The sequence below is a fragment of the Brachyistius frenatus genome, unplaced genomic scaffold (genome assembly GCF_029030835.1).
Source record: "Brachyistius frenatus isolate BFR_SWC_R1_liver_20210118 unplaced genomic scaffold, ASM2903083v1 Contig_89, whole genome shotgun sequence".
NCBI lineage: Eukaryota > Metazoa > Chordata > Actinopteri > Embiotocidae > Brachyistius > Brachyistius frenatus.
This window is the reverse complement of record NW_027210688.1, coordinates 763,869-781,566: the sequence shown is the minus strand read 5'-3', so window position 1 is coordinate 781,566 and position 17,698 is coordinate 763,869. Positions and strand designations below refer to the sequence as shown.

General features: G+C 43.9%; 1 protein-coding gene across 3 annotated transcripts in view; it reads left to right on the top strand.

Moving 5' to 3' along the window:
• Positions 1 to 5,107: 5,107 nt before the first annotated feature.
• glra1 (glycine receptor, alpha 1) overlaps positions 5,108 to 17,698 on the top strand; it is a 98,333-nt gene continuing 85,742 nt past the window's right edge. For all 3 annotated transcript variants that reach the window (XM_069710080.1, XM_069710079.1, XM_069710078.1), the window contains exon 1: positions 5,108 to 6,586. In XM_069710080.1, the coding sequence (XP_069566181.1) occupies positions 6,516 to 6,586 (71 nt within the window). In that variant the 5' untranslated portion in view covers positions 5,108 to 6,515. The remainder of the gene's footprint in view (positions 6,587 to 17,698) is intronic.

Genomic DNA, 17,698 nt, shown 5'->3' with positions numbered 1-17,698 from the left:
CTCGCTGCCGGCCTTCCACGTCTTCTCGTCGGTTACCGCCGGAGCTCCGGTGTCCGGTGTCCAGGTCGGACTTCGCGGCCTCGTTGTTTGGTGTCCAACATCCGGGTATTCGGCCATGCTAACGTTAGCAGCGCGGCTATTGTTCCCTCAACGGAAACAACGTCCAGAGGATTCATGTTACTTTCGTACATTTCGTTTTTCTTTTTTCTTCTTCTTCTTTTTTTTTACCGTCTTTTGTCTTTCCGACCCTTTTTTCTCCGCCCTCCTCTCAGTCTCATTTTCAGCTTCAACTCTCGTAATTTCAGTTCTCACTTGACCTTTCAACTCTCAGGGGGATTATGGGAAAAAAAAAAAGGTTATTAAAAAAGTTTAATTTTACTGATCTCAAAAGTTTTGGGTTCATCAATGACTTCTTGACCCAAATTAACCTTTTATTGTTGTTGTTATTTGTATTGTGTTTTTAAATCAATGTTGTTCAATAAGTTATTCTTTATAATTCTGTTCGGAGGTGAAAAGTAACTAAACACATTTACTTAAGTACAATTTAAATGTCCTTGTTACGCCACTTTCTACTTCCACTACTATGTTTTGCAGAACAAAATATTGTACTTTGCGTTTACTACGTTTAACTTAAACCTTTAATTAATGGTTATTTTGCAAATTCATATTATTAAAAAAAATGGAAAAAGTAAATCAAATAATAACTTACGAATAAGAAAAAAAAATGTAATAATGGTGATACAAATATTGTAATAAGAGCTGAGTTTTGAATGTCAACATTTGACAGATACAAAACACTCGGCCATACTAATATTATATTCCTGCTCATAAATTAAATCATAAATTTAAAAAAACTATTCACTGTAAATATATATATATATATATATATAGAGAGAGAGAGAGAGACTGCAGCTCCATCTCCTCAGTGTGCAGATCTATTTCAGATATCTCCCACTGCTCCGGCGACACTGAGAGCTACAGCTTCTGCCTCCTGCAGCAGCCATCGATTATCTGCTCTGATATGAAGAATGCTCAAGTTTAGGGCCTTTCTTCGAGTCGTCCTCTGAAGACCGCGGGAGTGGACACGATGACCTTTAGTAATAGATAAATGTTACAAAGACGCCGCTTTCATTAGGAAGCCGGAGCCATCGATCCGTGTGCTGAAACGTCGTCGTCTTCACTGGCGGCGGCCGCTCGCCTTCCTGCAGGAAACCGAACGGTTCATCTGCCGAACGGCCGCCTTTGTGGAGAGTAAACGAGACAAACAACACGTTCACACGCTGCAGAGTTGTTACGAGGGCTGCTGCTGTCAGACGGTTCACCTTCCTCGCCGCAGCCGTAATCCTCCTCTTCGGCCTTCCTGCTGTCATAAAAAACAAAAGGGAGGCAAACAAATACAAGATATAGATTTAACTTCTCAATCAGATTGTAAGTTTTGTATGAAATTCAAAACCATAGCACAAAGTTATTTGCAGTATATCATTTCGGTTTGGAGCAGGAAGTGACCATATTAGGACAAGCTAGGGGAGGAGCGAGCAGGTGGATCTGACTGATCTGATTGGGCGACACTACGTCCTGTCAATCAAACGGAAACGCCCCCAATTTTTTTTTTTTCTAATTAATGACTTTAGCTAACAACACTGAAAAAAATGATTGACAGAATTTTACAAGACTATAGTTGAATGGGAGTCTATGGAGGCTTTTTGGAGCCGGCCTCTAGTGGCACTCAGTGGTATTACACCTTAATGCACATCCGCATCAGCCTCATTTTTCAGACCCTGAAACCACGTCCACTTTTATATAAAAGTCTAATTTGATCCCAACACACTTCAGAGGAATGATGAGAGAGATACTGAACAAAACAAAATAAGTCTGAACTTCTATTAAAACCAAATTTTCCTTTAATCAGTCAGAACTTGTTCTTTACTAAACAAACCTTCCTTGGTTCTCGGTGAGTTAACCTCCACGTATTTGCAGAGCTGTGCGTGACAGCCGGCTGACAGCTTCTCAGATTGTGTCAAATTCTTGTTTTGTTGGTAGATTGTCGGCAGCCTGCCGCCTCGGGACGTCCGCTGTTCGGGGAGTTTGGGTTGTCTTTCTCATCCACTTTCTGTGCTGGGAGTTTCATTTCCCATCAGGGGATTTGAACCTGCGACCTTCCAGCCATGCAGCTGCAGGCCTAACTAAGCCGCGCTGCACCGCTCTCCCTCCCACCCAAGCACCCGCCACGTGCACCACCTTCTCCAGCGCCGGGGTCAGCTGAGTGGGTCGACCCACTCCAAACAACGACGGAAGCCAATTACAGCCTGCTGCGACTATAAATAACCACCACAGCACTTTAGTCTGCATTTACATAAAGAGCTATAATGGCTGTGTAATGGTTTAAATATTCATCATACTTCCTTTGCATTCCACTTCCCACTGAATCATAAAAAGAAGATTGAGCTGTCTGGGAGCTCTGTGGACGAGCTGCATAATGACGCCAAAAAGCAAAGATTTGGGATTAAAAAACATTCAAATAAAAGAGGAACCTTTTGAGCTTTTATTGAAGATTTAGTTTTGTGAAAGTAAGAGTGCAAAAAACACGTATGAAAAATGGCATTACGTTTAGAAAAACAAGCGTGTGTGTTTTAGTTTCTCATTTTATCTCTTTTAACCACTGATGACATTTTGAAGATCAGGTCGTCATGACGATATTCTGCCCAGTCATTCCAAGTTAATACTGAATTATCATCCAACTCTGAAACGTCCACTTTAAAATAAAAAAAATCCAACCAAAACGATTAAAGAAGTTTTTTCCGGTGTTTATTTTAGGGTTTTTTCTTTTACGTCCGTTAGCGTCATTCCTTCAGTCCATACAGTTTGAGTTTGATGTTTGTTTTCTGACACACTGGACGAGGTTGTGTTCAACAGCCTCTTGTGTGTAGCTGTGATTATTTAAAATCCATGAAGTATTTCTATTATTTACTCCCAGTCTGAGGTAGAAGGAACAGCTTTCCCCTTTACACTGAAGACATTACATCCATATTCAGCAGCCCCCCTCCCCCCTCCTCTCTCTCTGAGTGTGTGTGTGTGTGTGTGTGTGTGTGTGTGTGTGTGTGTGTGTGTGTGTGTGTGTGTGTGTGTGTGTGTGTGTGTGTGTGTGTGTGTGTGTGTGTGTGTGTGTGTGACTGAGTGTTCTTCAGTTCCAGTATCACTCGGCCTTGTGATTCCTTCAGTGCCTGTAGGCATCAGTACCAGAGTCACGTTCCAGCGGACACTTCGGACAAAACGGTCCTCAGGAGGAGGAGGAGGAGGAGGAGAGTGTGTGTGTGTGTGTGTGTGTGTGTGTGTGTGTGTGTGTGTGTGTGTGTGTGTGTGTGTGTGTGTGTGTGTGTGTGTGTGTGTGTGTGTGTGTGTGTGTGTGTGTCTCCGTGTGCAGAAATAGAAAGTGGTACAAGAATATCACAGAAGACATTATTAGAGTGTCATACCAACACTACAGTATTAGATTGTACATGATGAAGGCTGTTGTAAAGGACCCCTCGCTCACTGTGGTGAGACGTGGCGTTACATTTTAAACCTCTGTTGGTTTAAATTATGAGCTCAGCTTGTGTAATCTGATGTAAAGTCACGGTACATCAATATGCACAACGCTTTAAACACCTTAAAACATATTGTACTTTCAAGGAATTCGTCCAATTAATCTGATTCTGATAGAACACAAAGTCGTTGCCGTGACAGCAGACGATGCTTCAAATCTTGGACGTTGCTGCAAAGAAGCTACAGATTGTAAAAAGGTGGACGCTTCACACACATGTTCAGAAGGTCGATACAGCTTAACGGTGGACAGAAACATCATGATGTCACAGTGAATTTGACCTTCGACCCTTTTGGATGTAAAATATCTTCACTTTACCATTTTAGACATCTTTGTGAAATGTCGTCATAATTCGCGTAGGAATTCTTGATTTAGGTTTTGTGATGCTGCCGCGACCTTTGACCTTTGACCACCAAAATCTACACGGAAGAAATCCCTTAAAATTTCTTTCTGAGATATCGCATTCAGAAGAACGGGAATCACAAACGTACCAACAACATGAAAACATGATTCCGCCGGCTTAAAAAAAAAAATCACACTGATGGGGCAATTTATGAAACAAAAATGTAACGTTTGTCCTGAAAGAGATGCCAAAAGAAAGATAAGTGTTATTAAAATCACCAGAGGTTCATCCTATTGCGAGCAGGAAATGTAGGCAGTAAATCTTTTAACATTTTTCCCGTTTCTTACTTTTTTTTTTAAAACAAATAAATGCACAAACAGGACGAGATACACGACACGGTCCTTAGTATCTGTTTTCCAATCAATCATTATATCAATAATATAATAACTGATACAGATAGATCAGGTTTATACTCTTAGTTCCAATCTCATTTCATTAACAGACACTAATAAGCCACGACAGCATGAAGCACGATCACATGAAGTGCTCGGGTTTCTCCTAAAGGTCAAATACAACAGACACAAAAAGTCCATTAAAGTCTCATAATAAAAGTCTGAATTCAATTATAATTATTATAACAGCACAAAAAAAGAAGGGATTTTCTCCTGTGAATGTGGTTATTTTCATTTTTTTATTTATTCATTCATATATTTATTAATCTGGAACAATTTATCACTACATCTGTACTCTTAATTCTCTTCCATTATTTCTTTTTCAGTATATTTTGATGTACTTTCACTGTACTTCATCAAATGTCTCTACTTGATGTGTTTTCAAACGATTACTTGTCCTTATGCAAACTTCTTTGGAGCTGCTTCAGTGTTTAAAAAAAAAAATGCTTCACACAAATCAATTTCCTTCCAATAACGGTGTCAAATGACTGCTGGCTCGTCTTAAATCTGTTTCAGAGTATCACCGGTCTGTCGGGTCCGACTTAACTCAATAGTAAGTTGTGTGTGTTTTTTTTTTTTTTACTAGACTCCAGTGTATGTAAGAGGCAGAGCTCGTGTCCAGGTAGTGACACCTCTGCCGGCCAATCAGCGCAGAGCTCCGGGCCGCGCCGACCAATGGCAGCGTCCTGTGGGCGTGTCTTATCGCTGCGATGTGCGTTTTTTGGGGAGTTTGGTAAATGACTGCAGCAAGAAAATACAGTGTCGGTCGGAGCGCACCGAGACAAGGCTCTGCCGTCTACACTGTACCTCCGCGTGAGTGTGTCTGCATGTGCGCGCGCCCGGCAAGGGGGCCAGAGTCGCTGCCGCTCTTTCGTGCCAATGGAAGAGGGTCCACATCGGTCCGACGCTCAAGTCTGCACGTCCTTATAACACCTCTCACCGATTTATTCTCCTCCTCTTCTTAACGGAGCCGGTGGCCCCGGTTCATGGGAGCGGATGCGGAGCGCAGCAGCAGCAGCCGCCGGTGCGTCTAAAAACTTGACCATCACCAGACAATGGGAGTAGCTGAGCCGTGCTGCTGCAGCCCCAAGTACTACTACTACAACTACTCGCCCCTGGGAGATAACTACGAGAAGAAGAAGGAGCAGCAGAAGCAGCAGCAGGAGGAGGAGGTAAAGAAGAAGAAGGAGAGGGAGAGGAAGAAGAGGAGGCAGACTAGTTCTACCTGCAGACCTCCCCCCTCTGAGCAGCAGCAGCAGCAGCGGCGGCGCCGGGACTCCCGCAACAGCCGAGACGCACGGATCCAGAGCGACGCTCCGGCTGCCTGTGGGATGCATGTGAGATAAAAAAATATATATATATAAAAAAAAACAATCCTGCAGATCTGAGAGAAAAAAGAAGACAAAAAAACAGTCTCTGAGTGGATTTGGGGAATATAACACACATGGACAGTTTTTTTTTTTTCAGCCTGTGATTGTTTTCGTCCTCTGAAAGGAATATGTCTGATTTCCCCTCGAACCGCTGTGGATCTCACAGACTGGACTTCAGGAGTAACCGGGTGTAATTTGGTGCCAATTAACAGCAGCCTGTGAGCGGCTGATCTCCCCTCCTCCTCCTCCTCCTCCTTCCTCTTCCTCCTCTTCCTCCTTCTTCTTCCCCTCTTTTTTGGGCCCCCCTTTCACCCCCCAGGACCTGGACGAGCTTCCTCCGCTTCGCCGCTGTCCGTGGTCCTGAACTACAATTTCAGGGTGGATTTTTTTTTTCCGGGTGGGGGTTGGATTTTCCTGCCCTTTTGCTCCATGGTGACGGCGCCGCGGGAGGGGGGGGAGGGCGTCAGAGCGGACACAAGGAATGATTTCACGGGGAGTGAAGTCATGAGCATCCCGCGGCTCGGCACCGGCGACTCCGGGATCTGAAGCACGCACACAACATAAGCGGAACAATTTCTCTCGGCTCACCTTGGAGGTCATAACCCATCACCACAAACCCCCCTCCCCTCTCATCCTCCTCCTCCTCCTCTTCTTCCTTTTCCTCCACTAAAGGAATTTTAGTTACCCCCCCTCCCCCACGCCCTCCCCTCTCTCTCTCTTTCAGCAACACCTTCACACACACCCCCACCCCCCCACCTCCTCCAAACAAAATGAGACTGGCAAAAATGTGCCGACTAAACGCGCTGGGGATCTATTTGTGGGAAACGGTAGTGTTTTTCAGGTAAGCAGTGGCATGAAATGGACTTCATGAATGGATGATAACGATGTGTGTGTAAATTTGTTGATCAAAATTAAATTTGCATTTTTATTGCTTTGGGACATGCGCAGGGGGAAAATGAGAGCTCCCTTTTAGAAGTCCTAAAGAGGGGAATCCAGGTGGAAACTTGTGGAAGTTTCCTTTGGGATGTGTGTGTGTGTGTGTGTGTGTGTGTGTGTGTGTGTGTGTGTGTGTGTGTGTGTGTGTGTGTGTGTGTGTGTGTGTGTGTGTGTGTGTGTGTTCATGATGTACCAGTGGAGTTGGATTGAGTTGCAAGACACGATTGTGAGCTTCTACTCTTGAGAGGTGCGACCACTAGTGGGCGTCTTTGCGTTTGTGGTGTCAACAGGCATGTGATGGAGGAGGGGGTGCGGGGGGGGGGGGGGCTCAATGTTTTGATGTCTACATGATGCTCTCATATATGACTTCGAACAAAAAAAGTGCACACTGGTCGCTCATATCAGACACTTTGTGGAGGGAAGAAGGTCAAATATTTCCCTCTGAAAACGGTGAAAATGTGAATAATTTAAATATTTGTTTTTTCAGTTCCAGTCTTCTTTTAAAGATCTCATTCATCTCACTGGTTTTAATAAGACAATCAGTTATCGTGCAGGTTTGGGTTGTAATTTCTTCTTTCATTACAAGCAATCCATGAATGGATTAACAGTGAGTCATTCTGCTGCTGCTGTTGTACATCAAGTTGAAGAGAAACAAGCAAACGCAGGATTCAGATACGTGTTGTTTATCTGTGACCGGATACGCCGTATACATGCAGGCACTTACTTTGCCAACAGCTACATGCAGCCCTATTTTTATTTATTGTTTTGTTGCATATTTTTTTTTCTTTTTTCCCCCATGTTGATTTCGAGGTCAACTCCAGTTCCCCCCCCCCTACCCCTCCCTCCACCCCAGCTGGAAGCTACATTTTTCTCATCCCTGCTGCCTTTCGAAAGTTGCCTGTTCATCAGGGCCCCATCTCACGCTGCGTTCAGAAGCCCTTAGCAACCAAATCACGCTGCTGAAACGTTGCAGCAGTCGACAACATACGGTAAAAAGCTGCTGTTAAAATTGGACTCTCGAGAGGTTTTGTTGTCCCGAAACGTGAAGTTATAGACGCTGCGTTGGTGGTGAGATGCAGAATAGGAGGTACTGCGGTGGCTTCTGGATTTGGATGACGTGGTTTGTGTTGTTGTCTGATTCGTGTCGAAGACGATCGATTATTTTTACCTGCACGCTGCAAAAACATCGATTAAAAAGTTGATCTTGAGCCGATTGCAAAAAACCAAACAGTTATTGTCTTATTTGCTGATATTTTTGCAGAGCTGTCGCAAAGACGTCAGCTCAGATGTTTAGTGGAGGGGTATCGTGGCTCCAGACCACCACTGGATGCATCCGAATCCAACAGGAATGCATTTAATAAAAGAGTGTTGGACGTCACTGCTGTTCACCGGCTTTAAGTTGCTCTCTTCGGACCGTCAATATCAGCTGCAGGCTTCGTGCGTGAAGGCCTATTTATTACATAAAGACCTCGATGCAACACGAGAAGATTTTTATCCTCACTTGTGTTCGCATGGTGAAGGAGATGCAGTAGAAGTATTTAGATCCTACCTGGAGATTCACCTGGTGTTCTACTCATTAGAATACATGTTTTGTTATTGGATAATTAAAGCAGGTGTATTAACATGTTTAAATGTTGTTGCTGGTCGACGAGGGGCTCAAAGGAAATGATTTTACTCATGAAAGTCAGTTTACTGTTGTTATTTACAGTCAACCGTGTGATCATGTGTTCTGTAGGTTATCCGACAGCTTTGAGATTTTACCAGAAAGCCTTCGAGGGGAGGAGTTTGGAGACACCAGTATCTACCACATAAGGCAGAGCCTCATGCAACACGCAGCCAAGTTGCATTATGGGAGTTGTAGGATCCAGATTTGTGGGCTCTTGTCCCATAAATGGGACTAAAAGTTTTGATATCTCAACCTCTGCTGCAGCAGTGGTGAACAATCTTTTATTTCTGCCTCCCGCAAGTCACAAAAACATTTTATGGATACGCAATAGTACATTGTTGGAGGGACTTTTTAGGTCAATTATACACTGTTTAGTATTTTAGGAGACGAGCTTTAGAGTCTGTAGGAAAAAAAATGTCTCACTGAAAATTGTGAAATAAATAAATGCAGAATAGACAAACTGAAATTCAAGAAAAACAAATGACAATAAAAGAAGTTCAAAATGGATCAGATTACTGACCTGATATACGTAGTTGTTCGAGGAAGCTATAACCTGCCGTGTCAAAGGTTCTGGAAGTCCAGTAAAATAAACAATATTACAAGCTGACCATGGTTTGTACATAAAATCTTAATTTGCAATGTAGTTAGGAGCTTTAGCCATCGACTAAATGCTGCGAAATAAAAAAAAAAGATATTTGTTTTCTCCAGAGAAGTGAGAGAGGGGAGGCCGTTTACTTTCCCCTCGCTGCTTCTCCCAATTTACACTGAATGCATATTGTATGCAAATAACCTGGCAATATAATAGAGGTAATGTGTCTGGCTTCGGCTTTTTGTGTGTTTCCAACCTGCAGGCACGTTCCTCTTCATTGCATCACGTGTGGGTTTTATTTCCCCCTCGGAGGTATTTTCATTACGTGAACTATCAGAAGCGTTTTTCTACCTGCTGCAGAGACTTCCCTCATTTCCATTGAACGAGGCAGCCACTTACAGTCGGGACGGGTGGTGGTTTTGGAGGGTGAGGTGGGGTGGTGGGGTTTGTTGGGGGGCAGAGGGGGTGGGGGCTGCAGTAGGATTTTTTTTTTTTTTGCATTCAGCGCACACTGTTTAGTTAATGAACCAGAGTCTGAATATTGCCGTCTCAGCTCCTCGGGCCCTGGACTCGGCCGCTCCCCCGCTTAATTGATATCTCTTTCCCTCTCCATCCTGACCCGACCCCCCCCCCCCACCCAGACACACACACACACCTCATTCCACATTCAGCCTTATTACTAAACATTGATTAGCCTGTCAATGTTCGGGCACCAGACCTGATGAATACACATTTAATGCTCGCACATATCTCTCTCGCTCGCTCTCTCTCTCCACGCTGGTATTATTCATCAAACAGGCAGCAGAAAGGAGAGAGCTGAGAATTTAGATTGAGATCGGACCTGCAGGAAATAGTCATCCTAACGACCATTTCATCTCGTATTCAGGCTCAGATCTTGTGAGTTCTGTCACGACAGGTGAAAGAAAGTGCCGAGAAGATGAGATAATATCCCGAGTTGGCAGCTTCGTTTTGCTATAAAAGTTTTTAATAAAGAGAGGAACCAGCCCTGAAAACGCTGTCAGCTTTTATATTAACGGCAGAAAGAAACTCGACGGAATCTCCGGGTCTGAGCAGTGAAGCCAAGTGTTTTAAAGTGTAATACCACTGGGGGCCAGTAGGGGCTGGCTCCCAAAAGAAACCTCTCCAATAGACTCCCATTCAAAAAGCATCAAGTCAAGAAAGGTTTTTTAGACTCATTCGATAAATTCCCTTCTTCTGATCAGTGGTTCCTTCTAGAAATAATTCCCTCATAAATGACATATTAGGCCTTTAAGAGAGCTATGTTTGGGGGCGTGTCTGGTTTCATTGGTTTCCAGGATAGATGGGCGGGGCAGATCAACCCCTGCTCCTCCCCAGCTCATTCAAATATGGTCACTTCTGGCACTAAAAACGATCGAGACGGCCAAAATGCCAGAGTCAAAGCTTCAAAACGGCACTTCACGAACTCATGGACATAAAACCAGAAACAACTCCAAACATGAACCTGTTCAGGTCTCTGATTCAACCCTTGAATGATTCCACTTGCTGTGTGGATTAGGGAAGCTTCTAGAAATAGTTGTTGGCATTTCAACAAAGACAAAATAACACCGATTGGAGCACCTGTGTGATTATTGTGAGAATCCAAAACTCAAAAGTGGCAAAAATGTGGAAAAATGAGATTTTCCAGTCAATAACAGACGTTGACTACTTCATTCATATGTGAGAGCAGATCGATGGTTTTAGTAAAAGGAAATAATTAGGAAGCTTGGTAGCTAAATGTTAGAGTGCAGAGGGACTTTAGTTGTAGATAATTCTGCACACACACACACACACACACACACACACACACACACACACACACACACACACACACACACACACACACACACACACACACACACTCTCTCTCTCTCTCTCTCTCTCTAGGAGACATGAGACTTCAGAGACCGTCGGCAGTCAAAGAAGGAATTACATAAATATTTAGTCTCTCCTCCAGAACTCGAGTTAGAGCTCGAGATAATTCACCTCCGTTGCTGATAAACAAGCTGTTAATAAACAAGCTGTTAATAAACAAACTGTTAATAAACAAGCTGTTAATAAACATGTCCGTCGTAAGACTCACAAACCAGCCAATCACAACGAGTCTGCTCATCTCTCTTCTACAGCTGTGGAGTTACTGCTAAGTCCAAGAAATAACTTCTTAGTCTGGATCCACATTCACAACAATTAAAAATACATCTTAAGTTTTATAAAAAGTCTGACATTATTTCCTTCGTCATTCACACCTCGTTGCCGGAGAGATTTCAGGAATCCAGACAAACACGCTGCAGCGTTTCACTTCGTACGCTCATCAAATCCCACGAAAAAAACACCGAAACCCAACAAGTTCGTGTATCTAAAGCTCGAGTTCATAGATCTCACGTGGAGAGTTTTATTGTGAAAGGACGACAGGAAAATAAAATGGTTCAGGTGTACCAGCATGTGCGCTGATTTTTTTATTTGTTGGTAAAACCATGTTTTCTTGGACATTCAAACGATGAACGAATGAACGAGGTCGCGGCTGACGGGCCGACGAGCCGACTTAACGCCGAACAAACCAGTCGGATGAGCGATGACGCAGCCGAGCTTCTCTGCGTATTACTCACCATCTTCTGCACCAGTTTACGGTCCGGATACGAGCCAGAACCTGCAGGAATAAACTGAAAGTGCACGAGTGGAACGCGACACGCCGCTCGTCTGCTTCCATCGACCGCTCGGCTCCGGGAATGATTAATCAAACCAGTCAGCGTTGCATTTAGAGAATGCCAACGCGCAAACCGTGACCACTGGGGACTACCAATCAGTCAGTCAAGTTGATTGACAGGCCTCCGAACAGCCATTGACATCTCTGCCATATTGCTTTTTCCATCAAGGTGTGGGGGGGGGGGGGGGGCTGTTGTTGTTGTTGTCGTTGTCGGAGCAGCAGAGTTTTTGTGAGGAGCTCTGGGGAAGACTCTGCTCGGTTTTGTGCAAAGGGGAGAAAAGGTTTATCTCCAAAACTGGAGCATGTGTACAGTTTGTCACAAAACCTTCTCCGGGGAAATTCATATTCACTGATTTAGACATAATTATGGACTGAATGCATCATTTTACATGTGCAGGAGTGGAACGAGATAATTAGAGGGTTTTTTTTTTTGGTTGTTGATTTAAAAAAAATGAAAATCACGCTCTGGAGGTGACTTCATTTTTTGCGACAAAATAAAAGCATCTTCCAGGTTTCGAGAACTTCGCTGCTCCGCTCACGAAAAAATGAACAAACGCTCCTTTTCATCTCTTTTCTTTGATCAGGTGATCTGTTCATTTTTTTCCCATCCGCCTCCCCGTGATAACGCTGATTGATCGTTGCAAACTATTCACCTCCAAACCCCCCCGAACGAAACCGTGCATTGCTGTGACCTTTTCCCTTTTTCTCTATGGATTCCTATTCATACACATTTTATTCTCTCAAGTGGAAACGAGCGAGCGGTCCGTCCGTACTAAACAATTCACTTTCAGTGAAATACGAGCGCTGCTTTCGCCCCGATCTTTAAGGTGGACAGACAATCGAGTAACTGTTGAAGGGGAAAATGTACGTAGAAATCTATCGGGACCGGTGTGATCTATAATTTTACATTAGCAGGGAGAATATTCAGTCGTTCACCTGTCTTGCTGCTGCGCGGTAACCTTGAGCTGGCCTTGAAAAAAGCAGCCGCATGAGGGGGATCTGTGCTCCACACACACACACACACACACACACACACACACACACACACACACACACACACACACACACACACACACACACACACACACACACTGGAGCCCACACACCAGCCATCACGTCACACAGCAAATTAAATCCGACTCTACCGGTTCATGAAGTGAATTGATGTTGAAATTCGGCAATTCAGAGAAGGTCATTCATTGGCTCGCTTAAATTATTTCAAGTAAAGAAGCCCTGGATGTCAGACGCTGTTCAGTCTTTGATATTAAATAAAACGTCCTTATCCTGAACCGGCAGGGTGGAAATTGGGGGAATGGACTGATTTTTTTTTTTTTTTACTAGAGAACAGAAGGAGGGGGAGGGGGGGGGATTAAAAAATAAATAAATAAATAAAAAGAGCAAATACCCCGGCGGTTTGTTCATTAAATAAAAGGTGAGCCTCGGCGTCGACGGGCGGACCAAACAGAGCCGTGACTGACTGTAATGTCACGTTACCTTCAGTGATATTTCACTTTGGTCGCTTTGGTTCAGAGAACAGAAGGAGGGGAGGGGGGTGGATCGGTGTTGTGGATCGGTGTTGTGACTCGGTGTTGTGGATCGGTGTTGTGGATCGGTGTTGTGGATCGGTGTTGTGACTCGGTGTTGTGGATCGGTGTTGTGACTCGGTGTTGTGGATCGGTGTTGTGCCTCGGTGTTGTGGATCGGTGTTGTGACTCGGTGTTGTGGATCGGTGTTGTGGATCGGTGTTGTGACTCGGTGTTGTGGATCGGTGTTGTGGATCGGTGTTGTGGATCGGTGTTGTGACTCGGTGTTGTGGATCGGTGTTGTGACTCGGTGTTGTGGATCGGTGTTGTGACTCGGTGTTGTGGATCGGTGTTGTGCCTCGGTGTTGTGGATCGGTGTTGTGGATCGGTGTTGTGACTCGGTGTTGTGGATCGGTGTTGTGGATCGGTGTTGTGGATAAATAAATAAATAAAAAGAGCAAATACCCCGGCGGTGTTGTTCATTAAATAAAAGGTGATCGGTGTTGTCGACGGTGTTGTGACCAAACAGAGCCGTGACTGACTGTAATGTCACGTTACCTTCAGTGATATTTCACTTTGGTCGCTTTGGTTCATGAGCTGGATCATGTTGTGGATCGGTGTTGTGCCTCGGTGTTGTGACTCGGTGTTGTGACTCGGTGTTGTGACTCGGTGTTGTGGATCGGTGTTGTGGATCGGTGTTGTGCCTCGGTGTTGTGGATCGGTGTTGTGACTCGGTGTTGTGACTCGGTGTTGTGCCTCGGTGTTGTGGATCGGTGTTGTGCCTCGGTGTTGTGACTCGGTGTTGTGATCGGTGTTGTGGATCGGTGTTGTGACTCGGTGTTGTGCCTCGGTGTTGTGCCTCGGTGTTGTGGATCGGTGTTGTGGATCGGTGTTGGCAGCCCCGTCGGTGTTCGCGGCAACCGCGTAACCAGATTGTAACTTTGACCTTGAACGTGCAACGTATCCAGAGAGGGATCGGTGTGTTTGTTTGTGGAGTGTGGGGTCAAAACCCGAAGTATATAAGATAGTTGGGTTTTTGTGGTCTTTGGGGCTGATGTTCACCGGGAGGAAAACAAAACGCTGACGTTAAATACCGAAGTCCCAAAACTGAAGAGCCTCGATGATATGAGACACTTTATTATAAAAGTATCCCTAAGAAACATAAGGTAAAAAAAAGAAAGAAAAATGCACATGAAACCAAACAAAACACTTAAGACACAGTCGCACAAATGGGAACACATTTCATATCTTAGGAAACCCGCCGTGTAAACAAGCCTGAATGCTGTGATCCTCGAGACTTGTCTCTTTGGCTTATTGTCAGACAATATTTGGCCTCTTCTTCATAAAAAAAAAAAGAGATTTTGATTGACAGCAATCCTGCAAACCTTCAAATTAATCTGCAATTTGCTTAAGAAAACCTGATTTGGACTTTACTAGAGTTGATCTTTGATAAGATTTGAGACCGCGGCCGCATTTGAATGTCCTTTCCTCACCACTTTACCTCGACCTCGTTGGAAAACATCACGAGGTCGAGGAAAGACGTGAAGGGGAATTCGACATTGGGCCACGTGATCATGACTGGACGTTATTGAAGTTGGTGAAACTTTAATGCCCCTAAGACGCCCCGTTTTGTTCTTACCGTGTTTTATCAAACAAACCTGGACAAACTGGTGAAAAATATCACGTCCTACGTCCTTTTCCTGCTTTACCTCGACCTCGATGGAAAAACCTCACGAGGTCGAGGAAAGATGTGAAGGAGAATTCATATGAACTTGGGAAACGTAATCATGCAGCATCGGTACGTTATTGAATCTACGTGACGTGAATCTAAAAAAAGATGGACTCCTAAAAGCTGAGATACTTCGCTGCAGGTCTCATATATAAATGTGGGCATAAAATATGACTTCATTACCGATGTTGGGACTGAAATTAAAAATGAATCCAGGCCACCGGTCCCAGAAGTGAAACTAAATGGACGCTGCCTTCCCCTCGTGAGTTTATCTACATGAATCTGTCAGGACGAATGCACGTAAGACAATAACCTACTTACACGACGATCTGCGTCCGTTCACGCTGATCGGCTGATTTCCCCAAACAGCTGAGTGTGTTGCCGCAGCGAGGCATTATCTCCTCTCCCCCTTTTTTTTGTGTAAAGGACGGTCCGGTGAGTCAAAGCAGATAAAGAAGGAGGCATTTAGAGAATTCACCCCGCTCTAATCACGGCTGCCACTCAGATACTTCGGGGTCATTTCACTCAGTCAGGAAACCTTCCCGAGCGAAATCGACTACTCGACCTCGGCCGAGGACTCGACAGGCGTCGGCCCCGAAGGACTCTGAATGCTGCATCCTGGTATATGAGATGAACAGGCCAGCGTGTGCTCTCAAAGAGGAAAGTGTTGGGGCAGTCTGCGACCAATACAAAGCTTCAAAGTCTTACACTTTCCAAAACTTTCCGACCTTTAGTTTCTGCAGCAACTGAACAAACACTTTACACTATAACATTTTATATAACCCTTCTTTGTTTTGATTTGTAGCCTATTCCATGTTTATTTTTAAAAGGAAAGTTGAAAGTAAATTTGTTTTCCTACCCATCACTGAAGCCTGTTTAATTTGGTTTCAAGGAAGAAGGCATGCTGGGAAATGATCATTTCTGTGTAATGACCTCACTTCCTGTCGTTTGTCTCGACATCATGACATTTTTTTCTCAATGTCAAGAAACTGGTCAGCAAACGGACAAGGAGTTAGCAGCATACGTTAAATGTGTGTATGTGTGTGTGCGTATTAGCGTGTTTGGGGTTAAGGGGGAGGGGCCTAAGAGAAATACGGGCGCTGGGGGTCGGTCATTATTACGTTACGCTGCAGCTGCAGTTTCTTGGTGTATTAAAACGCAGCGGAAAAGCAGCACGTTCAGCACCGCAAGCAACCGAATGTTCCTGAGTCCTCGGAAAGTCCCGCTGAGCCGGGACTCTCCCCGGGATCTAATTTATGTAGAGCCTCGCACCTCAAGTGGAAACAGAAGAAGAAAACTCGAGTTCCTCGAGAAGGTTCAGACCCGGAGACGCAGCAATGAAACCTCCTTTTGTTTTTTTGAGTGTGTGTGCGTGAACAAACTGTTGCAGCTCGGTCCAGAATTCAATCATCCTCTTTTGACCCCTCCGGAGCAACAAAGCTGCCTTTTTTAAAAAATGTATTTCTTGCTGCTACGAACCCGGAGGTCAGAGGTCACAGCTCAGGTGTCAGGGTCGGCTACGGAGCAGAATCTGCGGTGCGGGCTGGGATTTATCGTGTTGCTCAAGGACACTACGGCAAGGCCGGCGAGCTGCCAGAAATCTTCCGGCGCCAGTTAACGCACGCGCACACACACACACACACACACACACACACACACACACACACACACACACACACACACACACACACACACACACACACACACACACACACACACACACACACACACACACACACACTGTGTTCGGCCAAATTAAATCAGCTGTGTTATTTATGAAGCTGCCCTCAGGCTCTTCCATTTGTTCTGCAGGTATGAGGCCGATATTTATCACTCACATCTCCCATCATAACACACACATACACACACATATATATATATATATATATATATATATATATATACACACATATATATATATATATATACTGTATATTGTTCTTTTTCCTGTGATCACTTTCCGAAGGCCTGTAATGAAAAACAATTGACTTCTCTGGTGGAGTTCGCCACCATCTCTACAATAATTAACTTCTGGGCAGGTTCATTTCCAAAACTTGATGTATGATAATACATTATTGATCAGCAGACGGAGACAGATTTGCAGCATAAATAACGGAGTATATTATCAACAGCGTCTCAAAGGACTGAGATTAAATTCCTGGAAATGTTTGGAGCTCCAGCACATTTCTGAAGACAGATGTGTAAACTCAGTTCGGTTGTTGTCAGAGGTTTAATGTTCAGTCCTGTTTGTTCAGTATCACATCGTCCAGCAGGATTTAAACTCCGTTACAACTCAAAAACTGAATGAACGAAGCTGTTTTGAGGACTTTTCCTTTATATTTGCATTTGGTAGCGAGTTTCATGTTTTCATAGCTCAAACTTCATAGTTTTTACATCTTAAATGTACTTTTTAATTGTTAAATTCCTAATAAATGTATCAAACCTTGCCTCTGCACAGATACAACTTTATTTCTCAGACGTTAATGTCATTATGCAAAGCCTGCAATGAAAATAAAGAAATTTATCCAACATCAAATTTCAGTATAATTTTAAAAAACATGCCTTTAGTCAAGAAATTAAATAAAAACTGAAATATAATATTTATGAGATGCAAAAGTAGTCAAACTCGTATTTTTTTTAAAACACGAAAGCACCAACGTAATATATGAAATCAAATAAGGAATTCAAGGATTTATGAAAAAAAAAAATGATTTCCTAACTTCACTTGTTGATATTAAATGTTTTAATTGGTTTTGAAATATTCATCGTCTCTGTGGGAGCTGCAGCC